Source organism: Choristoneura fumiferana, chromosome 9 (genome assembly GCF_025370935.1).
Source record: "Choristoneura fumiferana chromosome 9, NRCan_CFum_1, whole genome shotgun sequence".
Lineage (NCBI taxonomy): Eukaryota > Metazoa > Arthropoda > Insecta > Lepidoptera > Tortricidae > Choristoneura > Choristoneura fumiferana.
In genome coordinates, this window is record NC_133480.1 from 2,098,203 (window position 1) to 2,125,954 (window position 27,752).

At 37.6% G+C, this 27,752-nt stretch overlaps 1 protein-coding gene across 1 annotated transcript; it reads left to right on the top strand.

Moving 5' to 3' along the window:
- Nucleotides 1-1,971: 1,971 nt before the first annotated feature.
- Nucleotides 1,972-27,752, top strand: Mvk (Mevalonate kinase). The gene is made up of 7 exons (XM_074091848.1): nucleotides 1,972-2,254; nucleotides 9,673-9,975; nucleotides 11,092-11,320; nucleotides 16,287-16,516; nucleotides 19,276-19,341; nucleotides 19,923-20,050; nucleotides 21,062-27,752. Exons 1-7 carry the CDS (start codon nucleotides 2,117-2,119, stop codon nucleotides 21,192-21,194), a joined length of 1,227 nt encoding a protein of 408 aa, XP_073947949.1. The 5' UTR covers nucleotides 1,972-2,116; the 3' UTR covers nucleotides 21,195-27,752.

Genomic DNA, 27,752 nt, shown 5'->3' on the forward strand with positions numbered 1-27,752 from the left:
TTGATAGTCCCTGAGCAAAGCCGCGGACGGACAGACAGACATGGCGAAACTATAAGGGTTCCGTTTTTGCCATTTTCGCTCCGGAACCCTAAAAAGTGCACAAATTATCATACTGTCCCTACCTTTACTAGCGACTTTTAAATTGCCTGAAAACCTTATTTGTCAAAACATCACACACGCACACACACAACCAAATAAATATGTACACAGCTATAATTAAACTATCATACGTCGATATTATATATAATGTGCAATTTTCATTTCAAAAATTGACAAACTAATTTGTCAAAAAATATTTTAATAACTAATGATATTTACGTAGTTGGTTGTAAATATCGAGAAGTCCGTGCCGTGACCGGTTTCAGAATAGGACGGCCCATCTCTTCCCGTGGGTGTCGTGAAAGACGACTAAGGGATCTAATGTAACAGTGAGCAGCAGCAATATATGAAATGCAGGTTCTAATCCCTAACAACCCGGAGACCTTTTTCCATCTTCAAAATTTAATTCAAAATAACTTGACAGCTTTTTACTGTTAAAACGAAAGCCATGCAAAAATTAGTGCTTCATTTAATAACAACAAATAACACCGATGGCGCTATAAAATTACCGAAACACATACATACACCGAACACCTGTATTAGCTATATAAAGGAACGAAACTCGTGCATACGTAATCTCATCACGTTAGCATTCATTTTTAGAGATCCATTTTGCTGCGAACCCTTCAATTAGCCCTTAACCGATTAGATTTATTTATTACCTTTTGAAAAACACATTATAAACACATGCCAGTTAATTACAAGAAATTAAAAAAAGGATCGTCAAATGTATACAAAAATAAATCATATTACAATAAATTGCCAGCCAAAATAAAAAATAGAATTTAGAATGTCAAATTAGAGTTCAATTCAATAATAATAATTAAAAGCAAAACAAGAATAAGGATACTTAAATATAAGTCAAATTTATGCAATAGGAACAATCTATCAAACGAACAATAAAATAATTAAAATGTCTTATTTGTGATGTTTATTGCTGTCTATCAAAGATATAGATTAAGTACCTTCTTATCTTCCTTTTGATTTTCAGCTGCAGTTTCGTAGATGCGAGGTATATATTTTTTTACAAGCTTTTATTTAGTGTCACCCGTTGTCTGTCTGTCTGTCTGTAGTCAAATCTTGCAAGTTAAATTCGACCAACTTCCAGTAGTCGGATTGACTTGAAATTTGGCATACTTATGTAAATCACGTGACAATACAATGATCTAGTAGTGACATCCTGGTAGTCTAGCCAGGATCGTCTCCGCAGGACGGAACTCTTAATGGTTAATAGCATCGACTTGAAATTTGGTATGCAAATGTAGTTTGGGTGACAATGCAAGTACAGTCAACAAAAAGTACAGTCAGCAAAAAAAGCTTGTATTAAAAATGATTTTTTTATGGTTAGGTTATTTATAATTAAATTAAATAAGATTGAAAACTAATTAAATTTTTCGCCAATTGTTCTTATATTGTGGTCTAGAGTCTAGACTATAAATGCATACCATATTTTAAGTCAATTCGACAACTAATGGTGAAATACGATTTGTAAGACCTGTCCTCGAGTAACAAATAAACAACCCGTATTAACACAACCGTTGAACATGTGTTTAACACATACATATAAAATGAAAACGAAAAGAAATACCATAGCGTATAATAAAATAAAAGCTTGTACAGTACAACCAGAATGTTGACATCGCTCGGGATTCGTCGGATTTCTTAGATTCCCTGAAGATTCAAATGAGAAAGAAAATATAAGCGATCTTTTGTTTCAGGTTCCGAATGATATTAGCAAACTAGTTTTAACTAAATGCGTTAATCAATTTACTACCTCGAAGGAAAGACAATCACGCCACATGTACGGAACCACTCCAAAAAACAAAATTCACGCTTCGACTATTCCTAAAGCTATATATATTTTGTCCACAGACTGGTGAACGCTGTGCTTCAAGAAGAACTGAAAGAAATACACGCATTCACACAGAAAACCCTCACTACCGAACAGTGGAACAAACAATAATGTATTAAAACTATGAGATAAAATTTCGTTTTTTTTTTAAAGCACAGACTAAAAATGTTGAACGGAGACAATTGTTATACTGTGAGCGTGTCGGCGCCCGGGAAAGTAATCCTTCACGGAGAACATTCTGTTGTCTATGGGAAGACCGCTATAGCCGTGAGCCTGGGTCTGCGGAGCTCTATCGTCATAAAGGTAATATAGTTTTTAATTTTGTTTTTTTTTTCTTAAACTTTTCAACGCTAGGATGAACGCTAAAATATGTATACTTACATGTTTTTTTTTAAATCAGTGCAGTAAACATACGTTATTCAGTATCGTTAGTAAAACGTTTTTAATTGTATTTCGATTTTTTTTCGTTTTTTGTAAATTATATAAAATATAAAATATAAGTAAAACTTAAAATTCATTAATGGTCGTAGAATTGAAAAAATGCTTTGGTTGTGTTTGAATGCTTATAGTTGTTCATTTTAAATCGGCATTTTTTTTTTTATTTCATTTAGGCCGTTAAAGTGTCTCACTGCTGGGCAAGTCCTCTCCTTTTTTCCGCCATTTTTAAATTGAATAAAGAAAAAAAATAAAAAACTTCACATTTACTCATTGGCGTATCTAGGGTTATTTGCCAGGGGGGGGGTCTGGCCTGGATTTTTGTGTGAAGATATCAGTATTGTAGAATTTCGGATCAGTAGCCCAATATCATGCATGGGGTGGGCACATGACCCCTATGCATTTGCAACATACATATTTTTTGCCTTCGGGAATTGATTGAAATTAGTAAAGTTTCAACATTAAGAAAAATCTTGGTGTGTGACTTACAAATTATTATTTGAATTAGCGTTGAAAGGGTTAAGGGATCGAAGATTTATAAAGGTACATTTTGAACGTCAAGGGCTAACGTTGCCGAAAGCTGCTGTGGCTGCCACGCCACCAACAATTAGCCGAACTACAAAATAGAAGAGTAATCTGGGTCTGGATGGGACAACTTTTATTTAAAAGTCAAGCTTGAAGTTCATCTTTATCTTTCTGACAACTTTATTTTTAGTCTATAAACAGAAATATAAAAAGAAAATAGCGACCTATAGATCTAATGAGTGATTTGACTTTTATTAGACCTCTAGCGATTAGTTTGATTGAAAGTAGACGAATATGTAAATATTTATCTTATTTCCAGTATAAAATGGAAATAATGGGTTTACAATTACAAAAAAAGTGGCTCGAAAATAGTTTTTTTTTTAATAAATATTAAATTTAAAAAATAAACAAAAACTACTGATATTCAAACACCGACTGTGTTCACATGCACATTTGCAATTTCCTAATGTCAGAACAGTACACCTTACATTTTCTGTTATTGCTGAGTATCTTGAATAGACACAGAAAAGAAAGATAAAAAGCAATTCAATACTAAACGTATTTATTTTTACTTAAATATACTGTAAAAAAAGGAAAGAAATACTGGAGCCGGGATTCAACTTCTGAACATTTAAAGTTTGGAGGTAGTGTAAGGGTTATTTCAAAGTTCTGCTTACATTTTCTTTAAGTGAAAACGGTTCTTTAACCTGTGGTATGCTTAGACGCGGATTCGCGTCAAATTTAAGGCTCTCTTTTTGTGTTTTTATTAAAATCGGCAGAATTTGTGCTTATTAAAACAGATGAGACTAGAATGCAGTACTTTTTTTTAGTGATCGCATACGAGGGGTTAACGGGAAACCCGTAAGTTAGGACGCAAAAATCAAAAAGTATTTTCTTAAGTCCGATAGTTTAACTTATTCTGAAAATGGCACTTTTATACTTGGCGCTTTCGAAAAGAATGCCAAGAAGCAGGCGCGGCGAGAAACATGGCATTTTTTTTACAAAATAAACTATATAATTACAATAATCTTAGTCAAAGTCAAAATATCTTTATTCAATTTAGGCTATAACAAGCACTTATGAATGTCAAAAAAAATCTACCACCGGTTCGGAAAAACCTCTGCTGAGAAGAATCCGGCAAGAAACTCAACGAGGTATATATATATTTTTTAAAACAGATTTACAATATTATTAAATGATATGTATACATCACAAGTATTTAACACAACTTTATTTTTAACACAGTAGGTTCGCTATTTGAAGGGATCGCTAATGCGGATCGGAATTATTTCCAAATATCCCTGTCCATGATATAATCATTAACTTTATAATACGCCTTTGATATTAATGTCTTCTTGACAATAGATCTGAATTTTGTATCCGTTTCATTTATAATATTTTTTGGAATTTTATTATAAAAACGTATGCAATTCCCAGAAAAGACTTTTTAGTTTTAGCCAGTCTGTAAGATGGAACTTTAAGCTTCCCTATGTTTCTAGTAGCCTTTGGCTTATCGACGTTAGTGGGAAAATCACATATGTTCTTCCTAACATACATGATTATTTCAAAAACATAAAGCGACGGCTTAAACTTAAACATGAAAGCTTAATTTCCTAAGCTTAAGTATGAAAGTCTAAACCGCTGAACCGATTTAGATGAAATTCGGTATACATATATGTAGTTTGAGTGCCGGGGAAGGACATAGGGTAGTTTTGATCCCGAAAAATTGCATGGTTCCCGCGGGATAGCGCTAACCGAATTGTACGCGGACGGAGTCGCGGGTAACGGCTAGTTTAAAAGTAAATTACTTACCTATGAATTATAATTCCATAATTTGTAATTGTAGAACAAAATGGAACATTTGCGCAAATACTACAATAGTGAACACATCAGACGTATATGTGCGTCAATTATTATTTTTCGGATATGCTAATAAGGTAACGAGTAACAAGTGTTCTGTTAATTTGTTTAATTAATGTACGAATTAATTAATGATATTGGGATTAATTTTTATTTTCGAAATATGGTTGTCGACTTCGATGGCGATTAATTTAACGTTCTTGTCTCTGCCCTCTGTAAAAAGACCGAATCACGAGTAGAACTTCTCATATTATAAATTAAAATTACTTATAAATAAAATAAATGTATGTTTCGATGCAATAAATCACAAATTCACCAAATAGTAAAAAAATATAATTGTATTAATTTTCTTGAATTTTTTTTATTTTTTTTTTCGACTGGATGGCAAGCGAGCAAGTGGGTCTCCTGATGGTAAGAGATCACCACCGCCCATAAACATCTGCAATTATAAATTACAAATTACATGGTATGTATGTATGTATGTAAGCTCTTTATTGCACAAAAGAAAAGACACAAAATACAATTTACAAACTTTGGAATACTTGTACAAAGGCGAACTTATCCCTTTAAGGGATCTCTACCAGTCAAACTTTGAGTGGATGAGAGGAGCAATCAGTTGGGGATCGTGAGTTTAAGAGTCGAAAATTGTCTTCTCTTTATTTAAGATGCTATGTTATCAACTTATCATTATCAGGAAAAAAGTGCCGCAAACTTACTTACAGATGTTTTTTTTTTACTATTTGGCGGGTTCGATTCCCGGTTCAGATAGGAGAGGATTATTCAAAATTCTTTGAATGCAGTTTAAATTGTTTTAAAAAACAAAATTAAATTCTTTCAGTAAAATTCTTCAATATTTAGGACACTTTCCGTCCATGTGGCTTAGCCGTGGGTATGTTAACATAATCAGAATAAAAGTAACGTCATTCAAAGTAACGTACCCTTAGTGTAAGTTTTCGGTTGCAAATTATACGTCTCGATCGCGTTCGCGTTAAAATCTCAATTTGTATGGAAACACGAACAGCGCCTCTAGCGGAACGATTTTAACGCGAACGCGATCGAGACGTATTTTGTAACCGAAAACTTACACTAAGGGCACTGGTTTTCACGTTATGAGTAAAATCATCCAAGTAGCAATACATTGCGGGCTTTGTATGATCCATTGCGTTAAACCAGTTCGGTAGCCCCGCAACCGAACCGTGTTATTTTTGATTTTAGTTAACTTTAAGATCACGTTCAACAGGTCGAATGTAGTTAATTTCTACAAGGGACTAGTGGCCTAGCTCTTGCTGTTTTAAAAATGATCATGAATTAAGATTTCCCGGTGATACTGTGTAAAAGGTTTGTAATATAAGACGATTTTTAAAGTCCGTAGCTTCCGTTCGCCCAAAAAGTTTAGCCGCGTATCCATTAGAGCAGCCTCAGGCCGAGCACCGTGGCTTTTGAAAAACGCTGTTTCAAACTTTTTGGGCGACGGAACCCGTCTCTTTTTTTCTCGGTTAGTTAGTAGGAGAGATAAATCGTCAAAGACAGTATAGGTAAAAAACTTAAAAAGATGACCTGTTGTATGTAGTAGTAAGGTGTCCGTAAAGATAAGTCTACGTTACATATTCGAAAAATGGCTTAAGTCCCAAATCAATTCTATTCACTACATCACTACATCTTTCTTACGTTTTTTACCTACATAGGTATAACAACTTTATATATACTAGCCGTCCATTATATAGCAGGGCATTGATTCCGAACTTGGGGGTAAGTAGTACCCAAAAGGGGAATTCTAGGGTTAATTATTAAAATGATATCCCGACAGTGGGCGACGTTGGAAGAGTACCGATGGCGACAAACGATGCCACTTAGTTGCACTGTATTGTATTGTAAAACTCTTTATTGTACATAACAACACATGAAAATAACAGAACACAGGATAATAAGATGTACAAAGGCGAGCTTATCCCTTAAAGGGATCTCTTCCAGTTAACCTTTGAACGATTGACAGGATATCAGACACAAGAGTAGACACTACAAGTACAATGAAAAGGTAAAAACCGAAATTTAAATTAACTCAAAAAAATAATTTCAAATACACATACATATATATATAGGTACACAAACTAATACATAATAATGAAGTCAATAAACTAATACATATCAAGACAAATAAACTACATGCAAAATACATATATACTGTATATGTACTGTTGTTGTGTCCTAGTGAAAACGAGCCCTTTTTAGGGTTCCGGAGCCAAAATGGCAAAAACGGAACCCTTATAGTTTCGCCATGTCTGTCTGTCTGTCTGTCCGTCCGCGGCTTTGCTCAGGGACTATCAATGCTAGAGTTATTTTGCACGGATATATAAGTAAACTATGCCGACAAAATGGTACAATTAAAAATTCAAAATTTTTTTTTTTAGGGTACCTCCCATAGACGTAAAGTGGGGGTGATTTTTTTTTTCTCATCCAACCCTATAGTGTGGGGTATCGTTGGATAGGAACCATTAGGGGGTTGCTAAGACGATTTTTCGATTCAGTGATTCGTTTGCGAAATATTCAACTTTAAAGTGCAAATTTTCATAAAAATCGAGCGTCCCCCCCCCTTATCTAAAATCTAAACCGGTGAGTGGAAAAATTTGGAAAAAATCAGGATGGTAGTAAGTATATCAAACTTTCAAGGAAAACTATAACGGCTAAGTTTGCTTGAGAATTATTAGTAGTTTGAGTAAATAGCAGCCTAAGGTATAAAATATACCTAAACTTGGAAGATTCCGTATAAAATAAGAAATCCTTAGAAAAATATTACTTAATTTTTTCGTAATGGCTACGGAACCCTATTTTGGGCGTGTCCGACACGCTCTTGGCCGTTTTTTTTTGTTGAGTTGCCTTAAATGGCCAAAGTCATTACGCCCTTGGTTTTGTTTAGTTGTTTAGTTTTTGAAATTTTTACGAGGTGATTTATAGAAGATTGTGGCGCGCAGTCGGTAAAGCTCGCCGGTGTATCATTACCGCGGTTTTACATAATGAAGATCCGGGCTCGTGGCTCGCCAAGTATGTTTGATTTGTTACTCAGCTCGCCGCGCACGAATTTTTTGTTCGCTACTCGATCAGCAAGGCTACTACGAAACTCGTACCTCGAAGTTCGTGTCGTGCGGTCCCTCTCGCTCTCGTATCAAACAGTGTAAGTGTCAGAGGGACCGCACGACACGAACTTCGAGTTTCGGAGTAGCCCAGTGCCCTTAGTGTAAGTTTAAGGTTACAAAATACGTCTCGATCGCGTTCGCGTTAAAATCTCAATTTGTATGGAAACACACGAACATCGCAAACGTTCCGCTAGAGGCGCTGTTCGTGTTTCCATATAAATTGAGATTTTAACGCGAACGCGATCGAGACGTATTTTGTAACCGAAAATTTACACTAAGGGCACAGCTGTACCAACGAGTCGCGAGTAAAACCGCCGCTGTTAAACCGCGGTATAACGGCTCGTAAGTCGATCATCCACTTTATGGACGACTGCGGTGAAAACTGACCTTAAGAGAAGTCTCCTCGTTCCATTCTCCATACAAACGTAGTCCCGGTCTCGTTTGAAAACTAGGCAACAGAAATAGATGAAATTTTGTAAGTATGGACTAGACGTAATTATCTATGCCTGTGGTTTTTCAGATTTTCATACAAATGTGTAATATCAGAATCACAGGAGCTCAAAAGTCGCCAAAACATATGTCAACTTTCCACAAGAATTACAGACTAATAAAGCATTTTTACAAAAATGGAAAAAAAAACACAGGCATAGAAAATATAATGAATATATTGATTGTAAAATATCATTGATTTCTGTGCTTTTCGTATAATATGAGGACAACGAAACCCAAAGTTCAACCGACCAAATCTTGAAAAGCCTACAGCTATTTCGATATAACTTACGGACGTCGTTGCGGAAGGCATGAGTGGGGGGACGGCTGCGAGCGCTTATGTCACGAGCGATAAAGACAGCAATATCCCAAACGAATACCTAACGCGGCCGCGCGGCCCGGCAGGGAAACTTCTCTTAACTTTTATTGTGCTTAATCTGGATGTGTTTTTATAGCTTAAATAATTAAATGTTCTGTGGGCTTGCTTTGTGAACTGGACATAGCTATCAGAAATTGCATGATGTTAGGGGTTATGCAATTTGAAGCTACATACAGATCTGCACCCGTATTGTTTAACGCCTGGCGCTCGCGATCGCTTTTACCATCTCCTTCTAGGGCTCACCCTACATTGTGAGACAGAAAGAAATGAAGAGCTACTTATTTGTGCCTCATTGACATGCTCTAATGGGTTGTTTCTTAATAATGCCTGAACCAAGTGTTTGAACTTAACCTTTTGTACCCATGGCGGAGCTTTTGCCCAGGCTGGTTAAGCAGTTTTCGTTTTATACGGGATACGTGCTACTGCTAAATGGTGAAATCTCAACAAGGCAAAAAGTTTGTTGAGCTCGTTCTCTTAGAAGCTGTTAATTTGTTACTTAAGACAATTTGAGTGGCCGAGTAAGACTTAAGATCACAAAAGTAAAAAAATAAACTTTTTTAGTTATGTTCCTAAACGTCTTATTTGTGCTGGAGTGAACATTTGTATGCACTGTTGCTGTTTAATTTCTTTATAATCAAATTGAAAAGCAGTGTGTATAACTCGTTCATAAAATCCCATTTTAAGCATTCGTTGTATAATCTACTATTTAGCTATTTTTTTGCAATATTCGTAAGTCTCAATATACTGATCTTACGTGAGATTGAAAGGGCAGAGGGAGATCATCCAAGTCTTTTTTTTATCTTGCCCTCAGAAACTGCTTAAAATTGTCTGACGTAATAAACAAACAGCCACTAACCTATTTACCAAATCCTCATCATTTACCTGAACCATTTGCCACACAGGAAGTGAAAACCGCCGGCGAGCCAGTCGTCTACATACACCTGCCGTGCGTGGGTCTCCAAGAGACCATCCCCCTCAACCCGACAGTGAAAGCCCTGTTCAACCCCCCACTATGCGCCGGGGTTACCGGCAAATTCACCTGGAAGATACCAGGGAAGCTAGACCACGACTGCCACTTGAGGAAAGTCAACGAGTTCCTGCATATGATGAAGCCAAATTTCGACGAGCTGCCTAGCAATCAGAAGAATTCCTTGAGGAGTTTCCTGTATATGTACTCGGGGATCTTTGGAAGTACCAATGTTCAGGTAAGCTCGCTGCTCACCAACTCATGTCTAGTTGGTAGCTTCACTCTTCGTTAATGGGAAATGGATGAAAATTTTAGAAATAACCTTTCTAATTAACAGAAAAAAATGAAAGAGTTTTCTTCACCGACAAATTACGATAGTCCGGTCGGTTACGGGTTGTTCCATAGCCCAGAACAAAAAAAAATATTTGTGTCTTTGACTCGTTCGTTTTGACAGGTGACACTCTTTACCGGCCCGGATAATACCGACCCTGTTCTTCATGTACACACCCATAGAAGCTCATGTCAGTTTCTATGGGCGTGTAATTGAAAAACAGGGTCGGTATTTCCATGTTGGTATTATCCGGACCGGTAAAAAGTGTCACCTGTTAAAACAAACGAGTCAAAGACACATTTTTAATTTTTTGTTCTGAGCTATGGAACAACCCGTAACCGACCGGACTATCGTAATTTGGCGGTAAAGAAAACTCTTTCATTTCTTAAAATTAATTGATGCTACTTAAGAATCTGATATTTTTTTCTGTTAATTAGGAAGGTTATTTCTATCGATAAAAAAAGTTTCAAGCGTTTCTAAAATTATCATCCATTCCCCATTGTCGGCAGAGGGACAGTCACCAGCATTAATATCTGCCACAGCGGAGCGTGCAAAAATATCTGACACGTCCTTCCGGCCCTAGAAATAGAGTCGTATCAGATATTTATTTATGCACGCTTGTTGTGTCAAATATTGGTGCTGGTGACTGGACAAGTCCATGGAAAAAAGAGCGTGAATTTGCCAAAAAAAATCTGCCTCATGGTGCTTAAAAGACGTTTCCAGAGCACACTTTTCACGCATAATACTATGACCAGTGGCTTTATTGTCTAATGCACTCGGAATCACAATCGTGTTTACTTGTTCCTGTCACACGATATAGGGTGAGGATAGAAAGCTATGGCGTACATTGAGTAGGTAGCAGGGTAGGCGGTGCTAATGCTGGTGGCGCACTCTACTGCAAACTACCTACTGCGTTGCGTACCCTGGAATCGACCCAATGCACGGCAATCTAGAAAGAGATGGTGTATGCGATCCTCAGCAAGACAATACGGCCGAAGCTTACCCCACCAAACACCTTTGCAGATCAAATCCATGGACATATCGATGGGTTCCGAGCTCACGATCGGGGCAGGTACCGGCAGCTCCGCCTCCTTCGCCGTCTGCCTGGCGGGGGCGCTGCTCCGTCTGCTCTCCCTTAAGGCCCACCCCGCCGCCGCCTTCGAGCCGCCCCAGGGCTTCGAGCCTCACGAGCGGGAGGCCATATCAGCGTGGGCTTATAACTGCGAGAGGATCATGCATGGAGCGCCGTCAGGTCAGTACAAAATTACACTCTTAAGGTCTACCGGTACCGGTGGTAGATTTTTTTTGACATTCATAAGTGCTTGTTATAGCCTAAATTGAATAAAGATTTTAACTTTGACTTTGTGGCATGGCATCGTAGCTCTCAAACGGGTGGACTGATTTCGATGTTTTTTTACGTAAATGTGTGGTAAAAGCGAGTTTGAAATGACAAGACAATGTCGGAGGTTTTTCAAATTGTTTCACCTGATCAGGTTCATATTCATATTCATTTATTAATTAGAATTCATGTGCATTTACATTAAAAGATGGTCGTTATACAGACTTAGATTATTAACTAACTGTAACCAGTGTCTTAAGACCCGGCTACATGCAGACTTGCTTGTGCAAAAATCAGCGCAAAAACTGTATGGCGTCCAAAAGCCATTTGCGCGGTATAGGTACCGTTTTGCCGTCTTAACGCACATGATAGATAGATCGGTAGATGTAATCTTTATTCTTCAAAACAAGGACATGGCTTTGTAACTAAAGAGTAATAAAACTAACAATTTAGCACTTAAAATTCTGCCCAAAACAAGGTATGTAGGTAATTACGAAAGCAAATAAAAACAATTAAACAGATCAGACACATAAATGAGAAGCCATGTGATGCACTGAAGAACAGGCGCTTGCTCAGCATTGTGCTGCGGTAGCGCTGGTAATCCGCCAGTAGCCATACATGCTTGTGCAAATTTTAAAGTAAGATTGAGCGTGTAGTCGCACCCTTAATTTGACTGTCCACTGCAGCTGTTATTTTACCATTTATATCGATTCCCTGTCGAGCTGTCATCTCTATTAATGGCAGTGGCTCGAAGGTCGCGCGTCTCGCCTGGAAAGGGGTTCAAGGCGGCCCGCGAAATGGCTATCTGTGTCAATGACACTGCGAATTAGTCGCCGCTCGTCATCGCGTGCATGGGTTTTGTGTGACGGATTGTTTGACACAATCTTTGATGACCGGATGGCCAAGTGGTTAGAACCTGACTACGAAGATATTTGTATGAATAATACGAATGTTTGTTCTCGGGTCTTGGATGTTTAATTTAAGTATGTATTTATACTTAGTTTGGGACTAGGGAATTTGGTGTCATATTATTATTATTTTTTTATCTTCTAACGTTTTCAAGGGCTCGGAACCAAAGAACAGCGAGCACGATGCTAAGTTCTGATCCGTTATAGTTAGAAAAGACATTGCAATTTTCAGTACCACAGAAGAGATTGAGTTGGGTAGATTCCTGGGTAAAAAAAATGTATTTAGTCCGTCAGTTAAATATAGATCAGAAAATATGAAACACATATGTATTTTCTCAATCAAATAGCAAATGACAAAGATGAAGTGCATCAAAGTTCGGTATTTCGGGCCTGTGACGTCACTTCTTGTAAAAAGTGTACGTAGGTATAAAGACACTGAACTTTAAACGGGTATATTGCCCATAAAGGCTCGGCCACATGCAAATCGCTCGACGCTCGTTTCCAGCGTCAAATCTGGTCACGTGACATATAGCGATAAAGCTGAAAATGTTGAGCTTTATCGCTGAAAAATAAACCTCTTCAATCTCGGCTAAAACACTGTTATTTTTTTTTTCATTTACTCCAATTTCTTTCATTTGTACCGCTGCCACGACTGCTACTAAATGAGATTAAGAAATCAGCTTCCAAGGACCAAGATCATTCCTGCAAGCAGCCATCTTTGACGCTGCTGCTCGACGCGGCGGCTTGACGCTACTTTTTTGAGGCGCGGGAAATTCAAAATCACATTCAAAATGGGGCCACGTGACCAGATTTATCGCTGCAAATGAGCGACTAGCAACTGCATGTGGCCGCACCCTAATATTTTGTTTAATTGACTAAAGATAAAACAAATATATATTATTTTATTGCTACATTTACTTAGTTATGAATTATGATTAATTTTAGGTTTCGGCTCTTTTAATTTTTTATTTGCATTTATTTTTATTGCAGGTGGTAGGACCTTGTGCAAGGTGCGCCCGGATTGCTACCACCATCTTGCTCGCTAATCTTGCCGTGAAACAGCAGTGCTTGCACTGTTGTGTTTCGGCGTGAAGAGTAAGACAGCCGGTGAAATTACTGGCACTTGAGGTATCCCATCTTAGGCCTCTAGGTTGGCAACGCATCTGCAATTCCCTGGTGTTGCAGGTGTCTATGGGCGGTGGTGATCTCTTATCATCAGGAGACCCACTTGCTTGTTTGCCATCCAGTTGAATAAAAAAAAAACATTAGGTATCATGTGTCTACTCTTGTTTCTGTTGTCCTGTCAATCGTTCAAAGGCTAACTAGAAGAGATCCCCTGTGATGTGGGATTAGTTCGCTTCTGTACATCGATATCTCTTAATGTAAACTGTTACCTATTTTTATGTGTTTTATGTTTATGTACAATAAAGAGCTGTACAAATAAAAATCTAATTGACGGAATAATTATATATTTTTGGGAATCGAGCCTTTTCAATACGAGGTCCGTGTTATTGTATACGATAGATAGGTCGCCGACTCAGGCGTCGGTTCAATAAGCTGCCTGCTTTATTAACATTTAGACATGATGTTGCTTATTTACATATAGTATATTAGTACCTATACATATTCCATTCACAGAGGCCGTTGAAATGGCTTTACGGTTTATTAAACTGTTCTTCACAATAATAAAAAGCAATATACAATTTCAATAATAATGTAAAATAAATGATGTGTGACACATGGATGCAAATTTATTCATGTTATTTAAATTTAACTTAGTTTTGCTCGGGTGGGACCAATTATTTTGCAAAAATACGATTTCTGTAATTGGGCCAATCAACTTTTTTACCGACACTAATCTGTCCGCGACATTTTTCAAACAATTGCAAATTTTTGTAAGTAAACATGTTTTTTCTGTAATTTAATAGAGTGTACATGAATACATGCCATCCTACGTGAGTTCAACCTATGAAACCGTGAAATATCTTGTTGGAAGTACGATTTTTCGGTAACGCCAGAGACAGTTTTGGTAACGCAGGAGACGCCCAAAGTGTCTGTAAAATAGTTGATTGGCCCAATTAGGAATCGTCATTATGCTGCCCTGTTTATTATTGCTTACATATTTACAGAAATCGACCAACAGTTTTATGAGTATGAGTTTAAGTTAGTGGTACTGTTAAGGTAATGTCATTCGTAGCGCTAAAGCCTATACTCGTTCACAAGTCAATATGACAATGAGCCTTATTGTTATATTACTGAAGTAGGAACTGTCATTCAAATTGGTAAAACACTGTCTCGGTCGACCATCATCATCATCATCATCCCAGCCTATATACGTCCCACTGCTGGGCACAGGCCTCCTCTCAGAACAAGAGGGCTTGGGCCATCGTTCCCACGCGGGCCCAGTGCGGATGTGGAACTTCACACGCACCATTGAATTGCTTCGCAGGTTTCCTCACGATGTTTTCCTTCAACGCAAAGCTCGTGGTAAATTTCAAATGTAATTCCGCACATGAATTTCGAAAAACTCAGAGGTGCGAGCCTGGGTTTGAACCCACGACCCTCTGTTTGAGAGGCGATAGGTCGAGCATACTATTGTTTATTCTGTGCTAATATTATAAATGCTAGTTTATATGTATACAAGGTGGGCCCTGTAACAGAAGCAAAAAATTAAACCACAGCTTCCACTCTTCACCTTGAGCTAATTTAGTGCTACAACTTTTGAAAGTAACTTGTATTATGATTTTTATTATAGTTTAAAGTTTAATTGGACAAGCAATGTACCTATTGCGAAATCCGTCATTTTGTTACGTGACAGGCGATGCCGTTTAGGCTATTGGATGCCGTACATTGAAAATACCATTTAATTTGTTTGGAATAAACATAACGATAAAATTACTTAATTTTTGAATGTTGCAGAAGTAAAGTAGTTCCATTTGAGTAGCAAACTAAAAAATTTGTTTCTTTTTAGATTTACTTTTCTTTTTTTTTTGAATTTATGTCGCCTTCCGTGAAGTCGCCAGCGGGTCTCAGCGGAAGACCAGCGTTGGCCTCTACGGCCAACACTATGCTGAGCTGAGACCGTTTCCGCGATTACGCAAATACTGTCATTAATATTTATTTTATACTGTTTTATTTGTGTACTTATAATATGTAATTGGCGAATTAGCGAAAAAAAAAAAAAAAAAAAACTGGGTTTTAATGTTTTGCTCCTGATACAGGGCCGAGGGCCCACCCGGTATGCGGACGTGTTTGTTATTCGTTCACATTAAAATGGCTGGATGAAATTTGATATGGAGAGACTTGGACTTTTGAAACAACACATAGGCTACTTTTTATACCGATGGGAATAACACACACAGCGGTCAAACTTGTATGTAAACATCTTTTGTGTGTGGGGTTAAACTTTTTTTTTTTCAAAACAAACATTCGAATATCGAAAATACAAACTGAGACATGGATGCACAGAAAAACCAGAAAAAGAGACCAGCGCTGGGAATCGAACCCAGGTCCTCAGCAATCCGTGCTGCGTGCTATAACCCCTACACCACCGCTGGACAGGAATCTAGACACGAATTTTTCCTATGCATACATATCTCAGGTTGCTTATTTCTACTACGCTACTTATGCAGCAGCACTAGGTTACGCATAGCTCATAGCTGTTCACATTTATGTTATTCAATAATGTTTGTTTAGTGCAGGGATGCACAAACTTATTAGGACCAGGGGCCACTCAGACAGATAATGAGCTAAAGACGGGCCGCTGCAAGTAAATACAACTGAAATTATGATAATTTCGCTAGGTTTTCGCTATTTCTATTAGGTCGTTGGCGGGCCGCATTTACATCTAATGCGGGCCACATACAGCCCACGGGCCGCAGTCTGTGCAAGCCTGCAAACTGCTACTAACTGCTAAACTTTAGTGCTCTTCATACGGTTTGCTATAAAAAATGTTTATTTTTTGTAATCAGGCATTGACAACGAGACCTGCACATTCGGCTCCGTGGTATCCTTCAAGAAGGGCAGCAAGCCTCGCCACCTCGACCTGCGACTGAACCTGCGAGTGTTGCTGGTAGACTCGCGGGTCAGCCGCGAGACGCACGCGCTCGTCGTCAAAGTGGCCGGCCTGAGGCAGAGGAACATGGCGGCCGTCGACCACATCATGGACGCGTTGGACGACGTCGCGCACACTGCCACGCAGGTCTGTTGTACACACGCGTACTTGACTCGCGAGTGAATCACGCATAAGCTCGTATTGCCACGCAGGCGCACTTAAACTTGCATGCAACCATAGTAAAAGAGAACAAGTAGATTCACTACAAACCATGGCCTACCAATCCCTACAAGCTATATTTAATACAAAAAAACAGCAATAGATGGCACTAATATTAACATTTGTAAATTATAAAATGTGAATAAGCCGAATTAAGTAGAAATATTAAGATTAAAATAAAGTCTAGCATATTTTATAAACACAACTTCACATCAACCTTAATTCAACTCCTTAATTTGAAGATAAGAAACACCATAAGAATAATAAATTGAGAATACGAAAGTATAGGCTACATGTGGCTACATTTCAGCTATGAGGCTTTCGTAGTGTTTTGCAATAGTGACGCTAGATGGCGAATAACCGGAATGCGCTTGCTGGGCTTGCCCCGCGCTTGCTCACATACGTCGAAACTATTTGAGATGCCATTCTCTTCTACTGGCGTAAATAAGACAGAGACATCATGCGTATCTCTAGTCGTCTAGGCTCAGTTGGTGAGCTTGTTGGTTGTTGTCAGTGTACCGTATCCTTAGTGTCTCACTAGATGGCAATACGTATCGTGTTATTTGGTCTCACTGGTGCCATCTATTGGAAAATCGAAGGAAAGAAAAATAGCCAGTTGAATAGCCAGTATTAGGGTGATACCATTTGCTTGTACTAGGTGGTGTCTCTGTTATATATGTACTCTGTGCTACAAACAAAAGTACATCGCGCGGCTTAAATGTGTGCGCGTCGGTTGGCGCCGGTACGCATGCACCCGCCGCACGCACATACTGATAATTTAAGAAGGATTAAGTTTTCTTTAGTCAAGGCTGCGCTGCCGTCGGTGCCGTACGTTTCGATTTTAGCTCGTTCGTCTTGCGCTTGCTTCGCGGGATGATCACCTTTTACGTTCGCGTACTCGTATTTTTTGTATTAGGTATAGTTGTAAATTAGTAGTATATAAGTGTAGTGTGATAGTTTCGTGCAAGACCACATAAAACATACCTACCTACCTATAAACAATACAGTTATAGTATTATGTGTAGGAAACACGAGTAGTATGTACACAGTCGCCATCACCACTTCGGCGAATTTATAAATAATATTTTAAAATTTAATATAATAAAAATAATAGAGCGGCAAAGAATCTGGTTTCTCCAGACACAGATATTAGACAATTTTAATGTCAACTTTCATAGGTACTTAAAATTATTTGGCGGTAGGTAATTATTAATCTAAAATAGACATCGACAACCCTAAGCGTGCGCGCCGGAGTAGGCAGTTAAGTCTACTAAAGGGTCGGAGTGTGCATACTTGTTCTCTTTTACTATGCTTGCAACAGTGCGACGCAAGTCAGTGGCGCCGACACCCACACACTGACTCGCGAGTCAGTCACGCTCACACAGCACGCAATTCACACAAGTCAGGTTCGTCAGGGGTACACACACATGCACCGACTTGCGAGTTTATTGCACGAACTCGCACACTGCCACATACAACAACTGCCATGCAAGCACAGATTACAATAATTAATTACTACGTAACAGATTTGACATTCGCATTTGACAGCCGATATATCCACCAGCCGGCTCACCGCTAACGGTATTAGTAGCTGTCACAGAGTACATTTTCGAGTGACAACTGGCAAAATGAATAGCATCATTACAATGTCAACGATACCGATTTAGAAGTACTCTATTATATGAAGTAGTTTAGTACTGGCGCAAGTTAATCGCACATGCTATCACGCACTGACTCGCGAGTCAGTACCGGGACTCACGACGGTCCTTACAATTCCACTATTAAGATTAACAAAATCATTCATTCTAAGTATTGATAAAAATAGATCTAGTTTTATTTGAAGTTAGTCATAAAAACTATTTTATGCTTGTTTGGGGTTTTTATTAACAACTAAAATATGGATTGTTTTCAAATGTTTTTAACGGCAATTATGTATTAGATAATTAAGTATTAAAATAGTATATTGCGAAATCATGAATAATCATGATAATTACTAATTTTATTATTGTTTTCAAATTAATTGTAACACGCTCACGTCTATTAAAATTTAGCCATGACTCGTAGTAAAATTGCCTAGTTTATGTTTTTCGTGCACGCGACTGTTTTAAAGTCACGCTTAGAATCCACGTGTACAATATTATTGTCGGAAGGTTTCTTAGATATACCGGGTGGGCCCTGTAACAAGAGCAAAAAAATAAAACAGATTCTGCTACTCAAATGGAACTACTTTAGTTCTGCAACTTTTAAAAATTAAGTAATCCCCCTGGTGTTGCAGGTGTCTATGGGCGGTGGTGGTCTCTTACCATCAGGAGACCCACTTGTTCGTTTGTCATCCAGTCGAATAAAAAAAATATTTGTCATTATGTTTATTCCAAACAAATTAAATGGTATTTTCAATATACGGCATCCAATAGCCTAAATAACATCGCCTGTCACGTAACAAAATGACCGATTTCGCAATACATTGCTTGTCCAATTAAACTTTAAACTATAATAAAAACCATAATACAAGTTATTTTCAAAAGTTGTAGAAGTAAATTAGCTCAAGATAAAGAGTGTAAGCTGTGGTTTAATTTTTGGCTCCTGTTGCAGGGCCCACCTGAAAATAATATTGTATAGTGTAACTGAAGCGCGACTAGCTTTATTCCTACCGGTTGGCTCAACTGAGTTCACATATTCTTTTACAGATATTGGAAAAACTCTCGGGTGGCAAGTGTCCAGCGGACACAGATGCTGACTACCAGCACTTAGCAGTAAGTACCTACCTATTGTATTGTAAGTATTGAAGAACAAAAAAGGAAATAAAGAAAGAGATCAACGTTTATTATTCACGACTTAATTTTTCATATATCTTGCATAAATTTAGCTACGAGTATCATAAGGTCGCGAGTGAACAAAGACTTTTTTTTTGTTCATTTCGGTTCTTTCAGGATGGGTATTTTTCTGATTTTTCTGTGCATCTAGACATCTATTTCAGTTTGTATTTTCAATTTAGGTTTTACGGGATGACCGTAAAAGTAAAAAAACAATTTGGAATTGAAATAAAAAATACAAAAAGATTCCAAAAAAACAATCTTTCTCTCAGGTAATTTCAGGATCTTTTGCGAAATCCGCGGCATTTTCATTCAGTGAGGTTTTCTGATAAACTAGTTGCTGATAGTGTCGTGAGGTCCATATGTCAATTTTGACATTTGCATCTCTTTTCTGATTGGTTGAATAATTGAATGAGCCAATCGCAAGCAAGGCTATCGTCTAACGGATATCTCGAAGCTAACGCCATCTAGCGATCATCACCATTGTTAGGTGTTTGTAAAACGTTTTTTTTTTTTTTTAGGAATTGTGGGACATGAACCACTGTCTCCTGGCGTCGCTGGGCGTGTCGCACCCGGCGCTGGAAACGATCCGTGGATTCGCGCGCGCGCGCAGCCTGGCCTGCAAGCTGACCGGCGCGGGCGGCGGGGGGTCAGTATCATATACAGGGGGTTTGGTAGTCGGGTGTAGGGATTATAAGGGATGATTGTTAAGGTCACTCTGAACATTTTTCACCACATTTACTATTATGCTAAGTTTCACGGTTTTCGAGATATTGTCATTTTTTATTTTTTTAAACGAATGCCAGCGGAAAGTACTTCTCAAAAATAATAGGCTAGTGTACAATAGAAGATTGTATAAAAGAGCATAAAACGAGCCATTTTACCCGAGGCGTTCATATAGCCACCCGAGCCGGTACGGCGAGGTTGGATAGACACGTCGAAGGAAAATGGGTTTAATGCTTGAGTTTTACACTCTTACTTTTCATTTCGATTGAGAGGAAATTAAATAACAGCAGTGGAAACGATTGTTCACTTACTAGGTACCATTTATTTTTAATGCATCGCTATATAATAATAAAAAAATAGTTTTATTGATTTATTTGATTGCTTTTTTTTTGTTTATATACTTGGTCTTAGACGAAGATTTTACTCTATGAACTAGAGCATAAAGAGTAATTTTATCTCTCCTAGATCCAGCATAAATACCAATTTTACGAGCATGAGAAGTGAAAAAATTTAGAAAAGAAAAATATAAATATTTTATTCGCTTTTCGCACATTAAGTATGTAAAACATAATAAAAATACAACTAGGAAAAACAATATGCGAAATCGCGAAGCGGTCCCAGCTCAGCATAGTGTTGGCCGTTTAGGCCAACGCTGGTCGTCCGCTGTGACCGCTTGGCGACTTCACAAAAGGCGACATAAATTAACTAGAAAAAAAAAACAACAAACAAAAAGCAATAAAATCAAAATACAAAACAAATTACAAACAAAAATAAATAATAAAAACAAAATACACAATGCAATCTCTCATAATAAAAAAATAATAATATCTAACTAACAGACAAAGTATACCTAATAATTTATTTTACCCAACTGATCGAAGGAGGGTTATGTTTTTTACCCATATTAAGCTTTTTTATCTATCTTTCTCCGCAGTTACGCGATGATCCTGATCCCGCCTTCGACTCCTCGCACCGCAGTGGACTCCCTCACCGGCCAGCTCTTGGAGAACGGCTTCCGAGTGACGGAGACCTGCGTCGGCGGGCCCGGCGTCGAGCTGGAGATGTGACGTCACACCAACAGGGGGTACGGGGTGTGAACACTATAGACAGTATCAAGCGAGTGTATACGTAGTTGACTTTTGTGGCAGTTTACTTTGGACACGGCTCCTGCGACGCGGCGAGGGATTGGGCTAGTTTCATAAAAAAAATCAAATCCGTCGCTTTGATTATCAAACAGTATTGACAAGTTTTTTTCATGTCAATTAAACAAGAAATTATGAATATATAGCCAGTTAAAGCGCCGCGTCACGTCACACCGTGCGACACTAATACGGCCTGACGTCACGGGACTCCACTCCCGAACTTTAATAAATAATAAATATCATGGGATACTCGACACTAACTGACCTAGTACCGAACTAAGCAAAGCTTGTACTATGGATACTAGGCAACGGATAAACATACTTGTATAGATAAATACATACTTAAATACATAAGAAACATCCAAGACCCGAGAATAAACATTCGTATTATTCATACAAATATCGGCCTCGGCCGGGAATCGAACCCGGGACCTCAAGCTTCGTAGTCAGATTCTCTAACCACCAGGCCATCTTTGTAATTTTTTGTTTAACTGACAGAAGAAAAATTTGCGTCCACTATTTTTTCATACATTATGAAGCTGACGGACTTAATAGATTGATCTTTTTATTAACCCAGGAGACTTGCTTACCCAATTCAAAAATGTATAAAAAGTGGTGTCAAATATCCTATTGATGAAGAAGTTAGTTACTTCATACTTAATGCATGCGCGTGAGTGCCATCTGCGCACAGACCAATGTCAGTGTGTGAATGAATAATGGTGATGTTCAAAAATTTAGGATTGTTTCTCAATTTCTCCATGAAATTTGATTTTTAATCTTAAATACAATACATAAATTAAGTACAATCGAATATGAATCATAGTGTCACATGTGAAAGTTCATGTTCTGAATGATGTCATTGTATTATGTAGTTTATTGCAAAGGCTGATGGTTCCTTTGGTTTGGATCGTGACCCAACTTAGAACTTTGTCACTGCCGAGGAATATAGAATATGCAAACAATTTTGTTCAAATATATCTTTACTGTTCGACAAACCGAGTTGTGATAGATTTTTTTTATGTATCTTATAAAACAATGAAAATATGGACGATTTAAAATTGACAATTAGATAGAGAGATCCGTTATGTATTTGTACGCCTTAGATATTAGTGTGTTCTTGACAATAGATTTGAATGTTGTATTCATTTGATCGGTAAGATTTTTTTAGAATTTTGTAATAAAAACTAAATGACGTTTACACTGAAAAGGTTTTACAATGGGACACGATTCTGTCGGTTGTTTACCAAAGGACCGTGCAAGATTAAAAGGCTTCTAGCTAAAGTTGATATCCACAATTTTCTAGTTATTGAGCATCTTGATTCATACATTCCTGATCATGGATTTGAATGTGGATGATTATTGATGATTGGTTGGGCTGCTGACTAAATGAAATGTATACGGATAAGCCTGGTTGGAACTACGCGCGGCGGCGCGGCGAGTCCCCAATGGGTCCATGTCAGCTTGCGTAATGAGGGTTGTTTGACGGGCAAAATATCGCTACACTAGATGGCGTTAGTGTCGTGAGGTCGGTTTGACGTTACAGTGTTGCTTGTGATTGGCTCATTTAGGCTGCCGCTCCACTGAGGCGGAGACGAGCGGAGCGGAGAGGAGACGTGTAGGGATCCACCAATCATATTAAATCTCGTCGTTGAGAGGTGGATTTCAAGTGGGTTTTAACCACGTTTTAACTTCTTCTTCTTCTCTTTTAAAATATGGCTTTTCTGTCCTAATTAATAGGACAATTTCGCCAGTGTCAAAGTAAACTCTCTTTGAGAGGGACGTTGTACGGTGGTTGTAGTTTTTGCAACTTGATAGTAAAATTCCAGAAACCACGTGGACACAACTTGCGCATTAAAAAATGTCAGACACGAGAGCAATATAGAATTTTGTGATCACTGTTCACTGTTAAGGTTAATCGCCGCATAAAACACTATCAAAATTATACTTCAACTAGCCAAAGAAACTGAATTAGCAAAATTAGATATTGTCTACATCCGCCATGTTCGAATGCTACAAATCGAATCATGGTTTTAACTAACGATTGGTCGATCAATGACAAACGTGATGCAAATGTCAGTGTTGTCAAACGAACCTTACGTTACTAGTGCCAACTCGCTTGTCATAGAAACCCTCTGGCAGCACACGCAATGAACATGGTACAGTCGAGTTCGTAAACTTGTGAGCAAAAATTTGTTCAAAAATATCTGACGCCGTTAACAATAGAGCCGTGTTCACATATTTCTGATCAAAATTTTGCTCAGAAGTTTATGAACTCGACTGTACATCGACGCGCCGCTTGTAGTCGCGACATTACAGATGAATTTACCGGAAAAGTAGCCACCTAAGTGTTTGAAAAGCTCAAATTAAGACAAAGATAAAGATGCGTCATAAGTCTTTATAATTCCATGTTTGTGAAGTACTTTTATTTTATAGCAATCTGTGTGAGAGTCGCCTGTTTCTAGCTGTTGCCCTCTTTATTGTTTTTTTTTGTTCAAACATAAATATTAACTGACTTTAAAAGGCATACAGTTAGAATCAAAATATTCTTTTTTTGGGCAGTTGTGTATTATAAGAATCGAAGATATAAACGGGTATACATGAAAACGTAAAATTGATAACTTTCTTTTTCGAAGTCTGTTAATGAAGATAAACTCCGCCCAGACGTTTAACGTTTTGCATGAAATAAAGAGAGCAATGGATTGAAACTCGAAGATTGGGGTGGCTATTCTGCGCATTTAGGCGTATAGCTTTAAAATCGACCAAGTCGATTGGTATCAGAGTAGTTCTAGCGTTTCAACCCTTTTCCAACTTTGACCAACTAAACTGATCAACTGGAATCTGACCAACTATTATTTTTCCTAACGGTCCAACTATTTTTTTGATAGGTTATAAATATCAAAAGATCTATTTATTTTCTTAATGAATCAGCTCAGCACTATGGTTAGGTCTGAATAAAAATAATAATTCAGTACCCTGTCACTTGATATACATAAACAGTGTGCTGGCGGTATAATTTCGTTTTTTTTATGCTTACTGTTTTGTTCAATATACCTATGAGACAGAGTACTGACTGTGGTTGAAACGGTTGTAACTACTCACCAGTGTCCGACACCAAACCTTATAAATGAAAAACTAGACGTATTTTTGAATAGGGCAATGTTAAATCATGAATGCTTAGGCATTATTTATTATGTATTTTATATATTAGTGTAATTTAATTATGTATAAATGGTATGACAAAGAATGGACACAGAAAATGGACGGTGGGACTTGGCAGAGCGTAAGTTTCAGAGGTACCCATCAATTGTTACACCAATTGTGATCATTTTTAGGGTCCAGTACTAGTAGGGTAAGAAACGGAACCTTATTAATATCACTACGTGGTTCCTAACCCTTTTTTTTTGGGGTTTTTGGTTTTTTTTTGAGGTTTGGGGTCCAGTGCGATTCATCCGATGCGTGTACAGTCACCAGCATTAATATCTGCCACAGCGGAGCGTGCTAAAATATCTGACACGTCCTTCCGGCCCTAGAAATAGAGTCGTATCAGATATTTATGCACGCTTGTTGTGTCAGATGTTGGTGCTGGTGACTGTTCCTACGATGACTGAAGGCATCTTACTCGTTACTCCTAGAACACACAGACTTACCTCTTTCTGGGTAACCACCAGGTTTAGAACCGATGCCTACGGCCACTCGCACTTGGCTGATTTTAATGTCCTCACTCTTATTATTTCGAAAATTTGACTTATTACTTTCGTGAGTCACATGACCTAATCAATGAAAAGTTGGAAAACCCCTGATTTTGTCACTCCAAAGTTCAATATCTCAAAAGCGTCTAAACCGGTTTTGATGAAACATATCTAATAACCATCGCTAGGAAAACTGATTTCAAATAAAAAAACCGGCCAAGAGCGTGTCGGACACGCCCAGAATAGGGTTCCGTAGCTATTACGAAAAAAATAAGTAATACTTTTGTAAGGATTTCGCATTTTATACGGAATCTTCCAAGTTTAGGTATATTTTATACCTTAGGCTGCTATTTACTCTTAAACTACTAATAATTCTCAAGCAAACTTAGCCGTTATAGTTTTCCTTGAAAGTTTGATATACTTACTACCATTCTGAATTTTTTCAAATTTTCCCCCCCACCGGTTTAGATTTTAGAGGGGGGGGACGCTCGACTTTAATGAAAATTTGCACTTTAAAGTTGAATATTTCGCAAACAAATCACTGAATCGAAAAATCGTTTTAGCAAACCCCTAATGGTTTTTAAAGACCTATCCAACAATACCCCACACTATAGGGTTGGATGAGAAAAAAAATCACCTTCACTTTACGTCTATGGGAGGAAAACTAAAAAAATGTTTTTTTTTTTCAAGTTTTATTGTACCATTTTGTTGGCATAGTTTACATATATATCCGTGCAAAATTACAGCTTTCTATCATTGATAATCCCTGAGCAAAGCCGCGGACGGACAGACAGACAGACATGGCGAAACTATAACGGTTCCGTTTTAGCCATTTTGGCTCCGGAACCCTAAAAACCGCATTCAAATCGGTCCACCCGTTTAAAAGCTACGGTGCCACAGACAGACACACAGCGGTCAAACTTATAAAACCCCTCTTTTTGCTTCGGGGGTTAAAAAAGCCAGATCAAAATGTGTGACGTATTTTAAGGATGTTCTTTTAAACTCAGAGACTAGCTCTGATTATTGTAAAGTTGTATTCCTGTGTTCATTCTTTGTAATAAATTTAATAATTATAGGCATTTTTTTCATTTATTTTGATGTGAATTATGTTAAAATGTTTGAGTTATGTATGTTTTAGTTAATTTATTGTACCCACCTACGATTTTGAAATACGGGTCAGGCAGCGTTCACTGTGGAGGCAGCTAGAATCTATAAAATATTGCAATATATAATATTACTCGTTTCAATTTTAAGGCTACAAACAGCTTATGCTACATCTACAAGCCAATTTAATGTGAGCACTATACATTACACGAACCGCATTCAGATGATTTTCTATTGCAAATCTGCGTTTGCAATCTATATTTTGTAATTTATCCTTTTTATCATGAACGTCTCAAATTCGTCTTTCTACGCTTTATTTTAAATTAGCATTGGCTTAAAGGTTAAAGGATAAAAAGGGTATAAATCTTTAACCTTTTCAATGTCAACGACGCAGTGAGTACGGCTAAAATTGATCTTGATGCAACAGCACAAGTTTCGAATTAGCTTAACTTTTCAGCTAGGCGTGGCATTGGAAAAGTGAAATTATGTTTTTTCATCTCAGATCTGCCGTCAACGCTTGTTTCAAATCGCAATGTCTTCCAAAAACATTTTTATAAGTCACGTTTGTCAGTGAAATGTATTCGTTACTTCATTTTACGTTCCTGAGCCAATGTTTTGTATATAGTCATTTAATTGTTTTAAGGTACAGTTCATCCAAGCTAGTTGAATATAATTTTAACCTTTTGAAGACCTACGCAAGAAATAATACAATAAATTGGAATGCTTGCTCGTACGGACGTATCCGTTGTTGATGTCCAAAAGGTTAAATTTTATTAAGATGAGTACACAGTTTGGTTGAATCGAGCCTTCGTCACATTTACACCAGGTAACTACTTGTCTCGTGTAAATGGGCTATAAATAAGGTTAGACAAATGAAAATACGCCACCTCCATGGTTAATAAAAAATAAACTATGATTATGTCATACGGTATTTAATTAAATATCACAGGCAGGTTTGCACGGACCAGGGTTAAATACGTAAGTTAACAGGTTCCCTGTCCCGAAGCAATGTTCAGCGTTCTTTTGACACGTCCCCATAGTATTAATAAAGTAATGTAATATTCCCAATGTAATGTCCCCAAGATAATTTTCATTGGTTATTTATATGTGGTTCTAGAATGAAATTAATACAATAAAATACGTAATAAAATTGATTATTTATGGAAATAACAACTGCATTATTTTACTGACCATGAGGCACATAATACACACCTCATACAGGGTTGGCAAAGATTTTACTTAACTCTAGACCATGTAAGCGCCCCCTTAAAGTCTTGACGCAGATTACGGCAAAGAAGATACCAAAAGTGATGAACTAAAAAGTAACTAAAATGTTGCATCCTGATTTTTTTCTAGGGATAAATTCCACAAAATGTAATTGCGGAGAAAGTGGTCCTCTCATTTATTTTTCTATTCTTTATTGTAGGACTACAGTGTTATCTGTCACCAAAATATGCGTTGAACATGTGTTCAACTTTATTGTTTTTTTTAAACAATAGTCATTTAAGATTGTTCCCTTTGCCATGGAGGTGGATTATTGTCTATCGCCTTCAATGTTTATTTATTGTGTGTTAGCTGTCGCTCAATGGTTTTGTGTGGTTAATTGGTGCTACGTGAACTAAGTAGATAGATAGAGTAATCGTCATTGAGATGATATAGATATAAACTAGTAAATTGTTTTGAGTATTCA

Coding starts and splice junctions, on each gene's coding strand:
- Mvk (XM_074091848.1), top strand. CDS start 2,117: ATGTTGAACGGAGACAATTGTTATACTGTGAGCGTGTCGGCGCCCGGG. Junction 16,517..19,275: donor TCGCGCACACTGCCACGCAG/GTCTGTTGTACA, acceptor ATTCTTTTACAG/ATATTGGAAAAACTCTCGGG. Junction 20,051..21,061: donor ACCGGCGCGGGCGGCGGGGG/GTCAGTATCATA, acceptor CTTTCTCCGCAG/TTACGCGATGATCCTGATCC.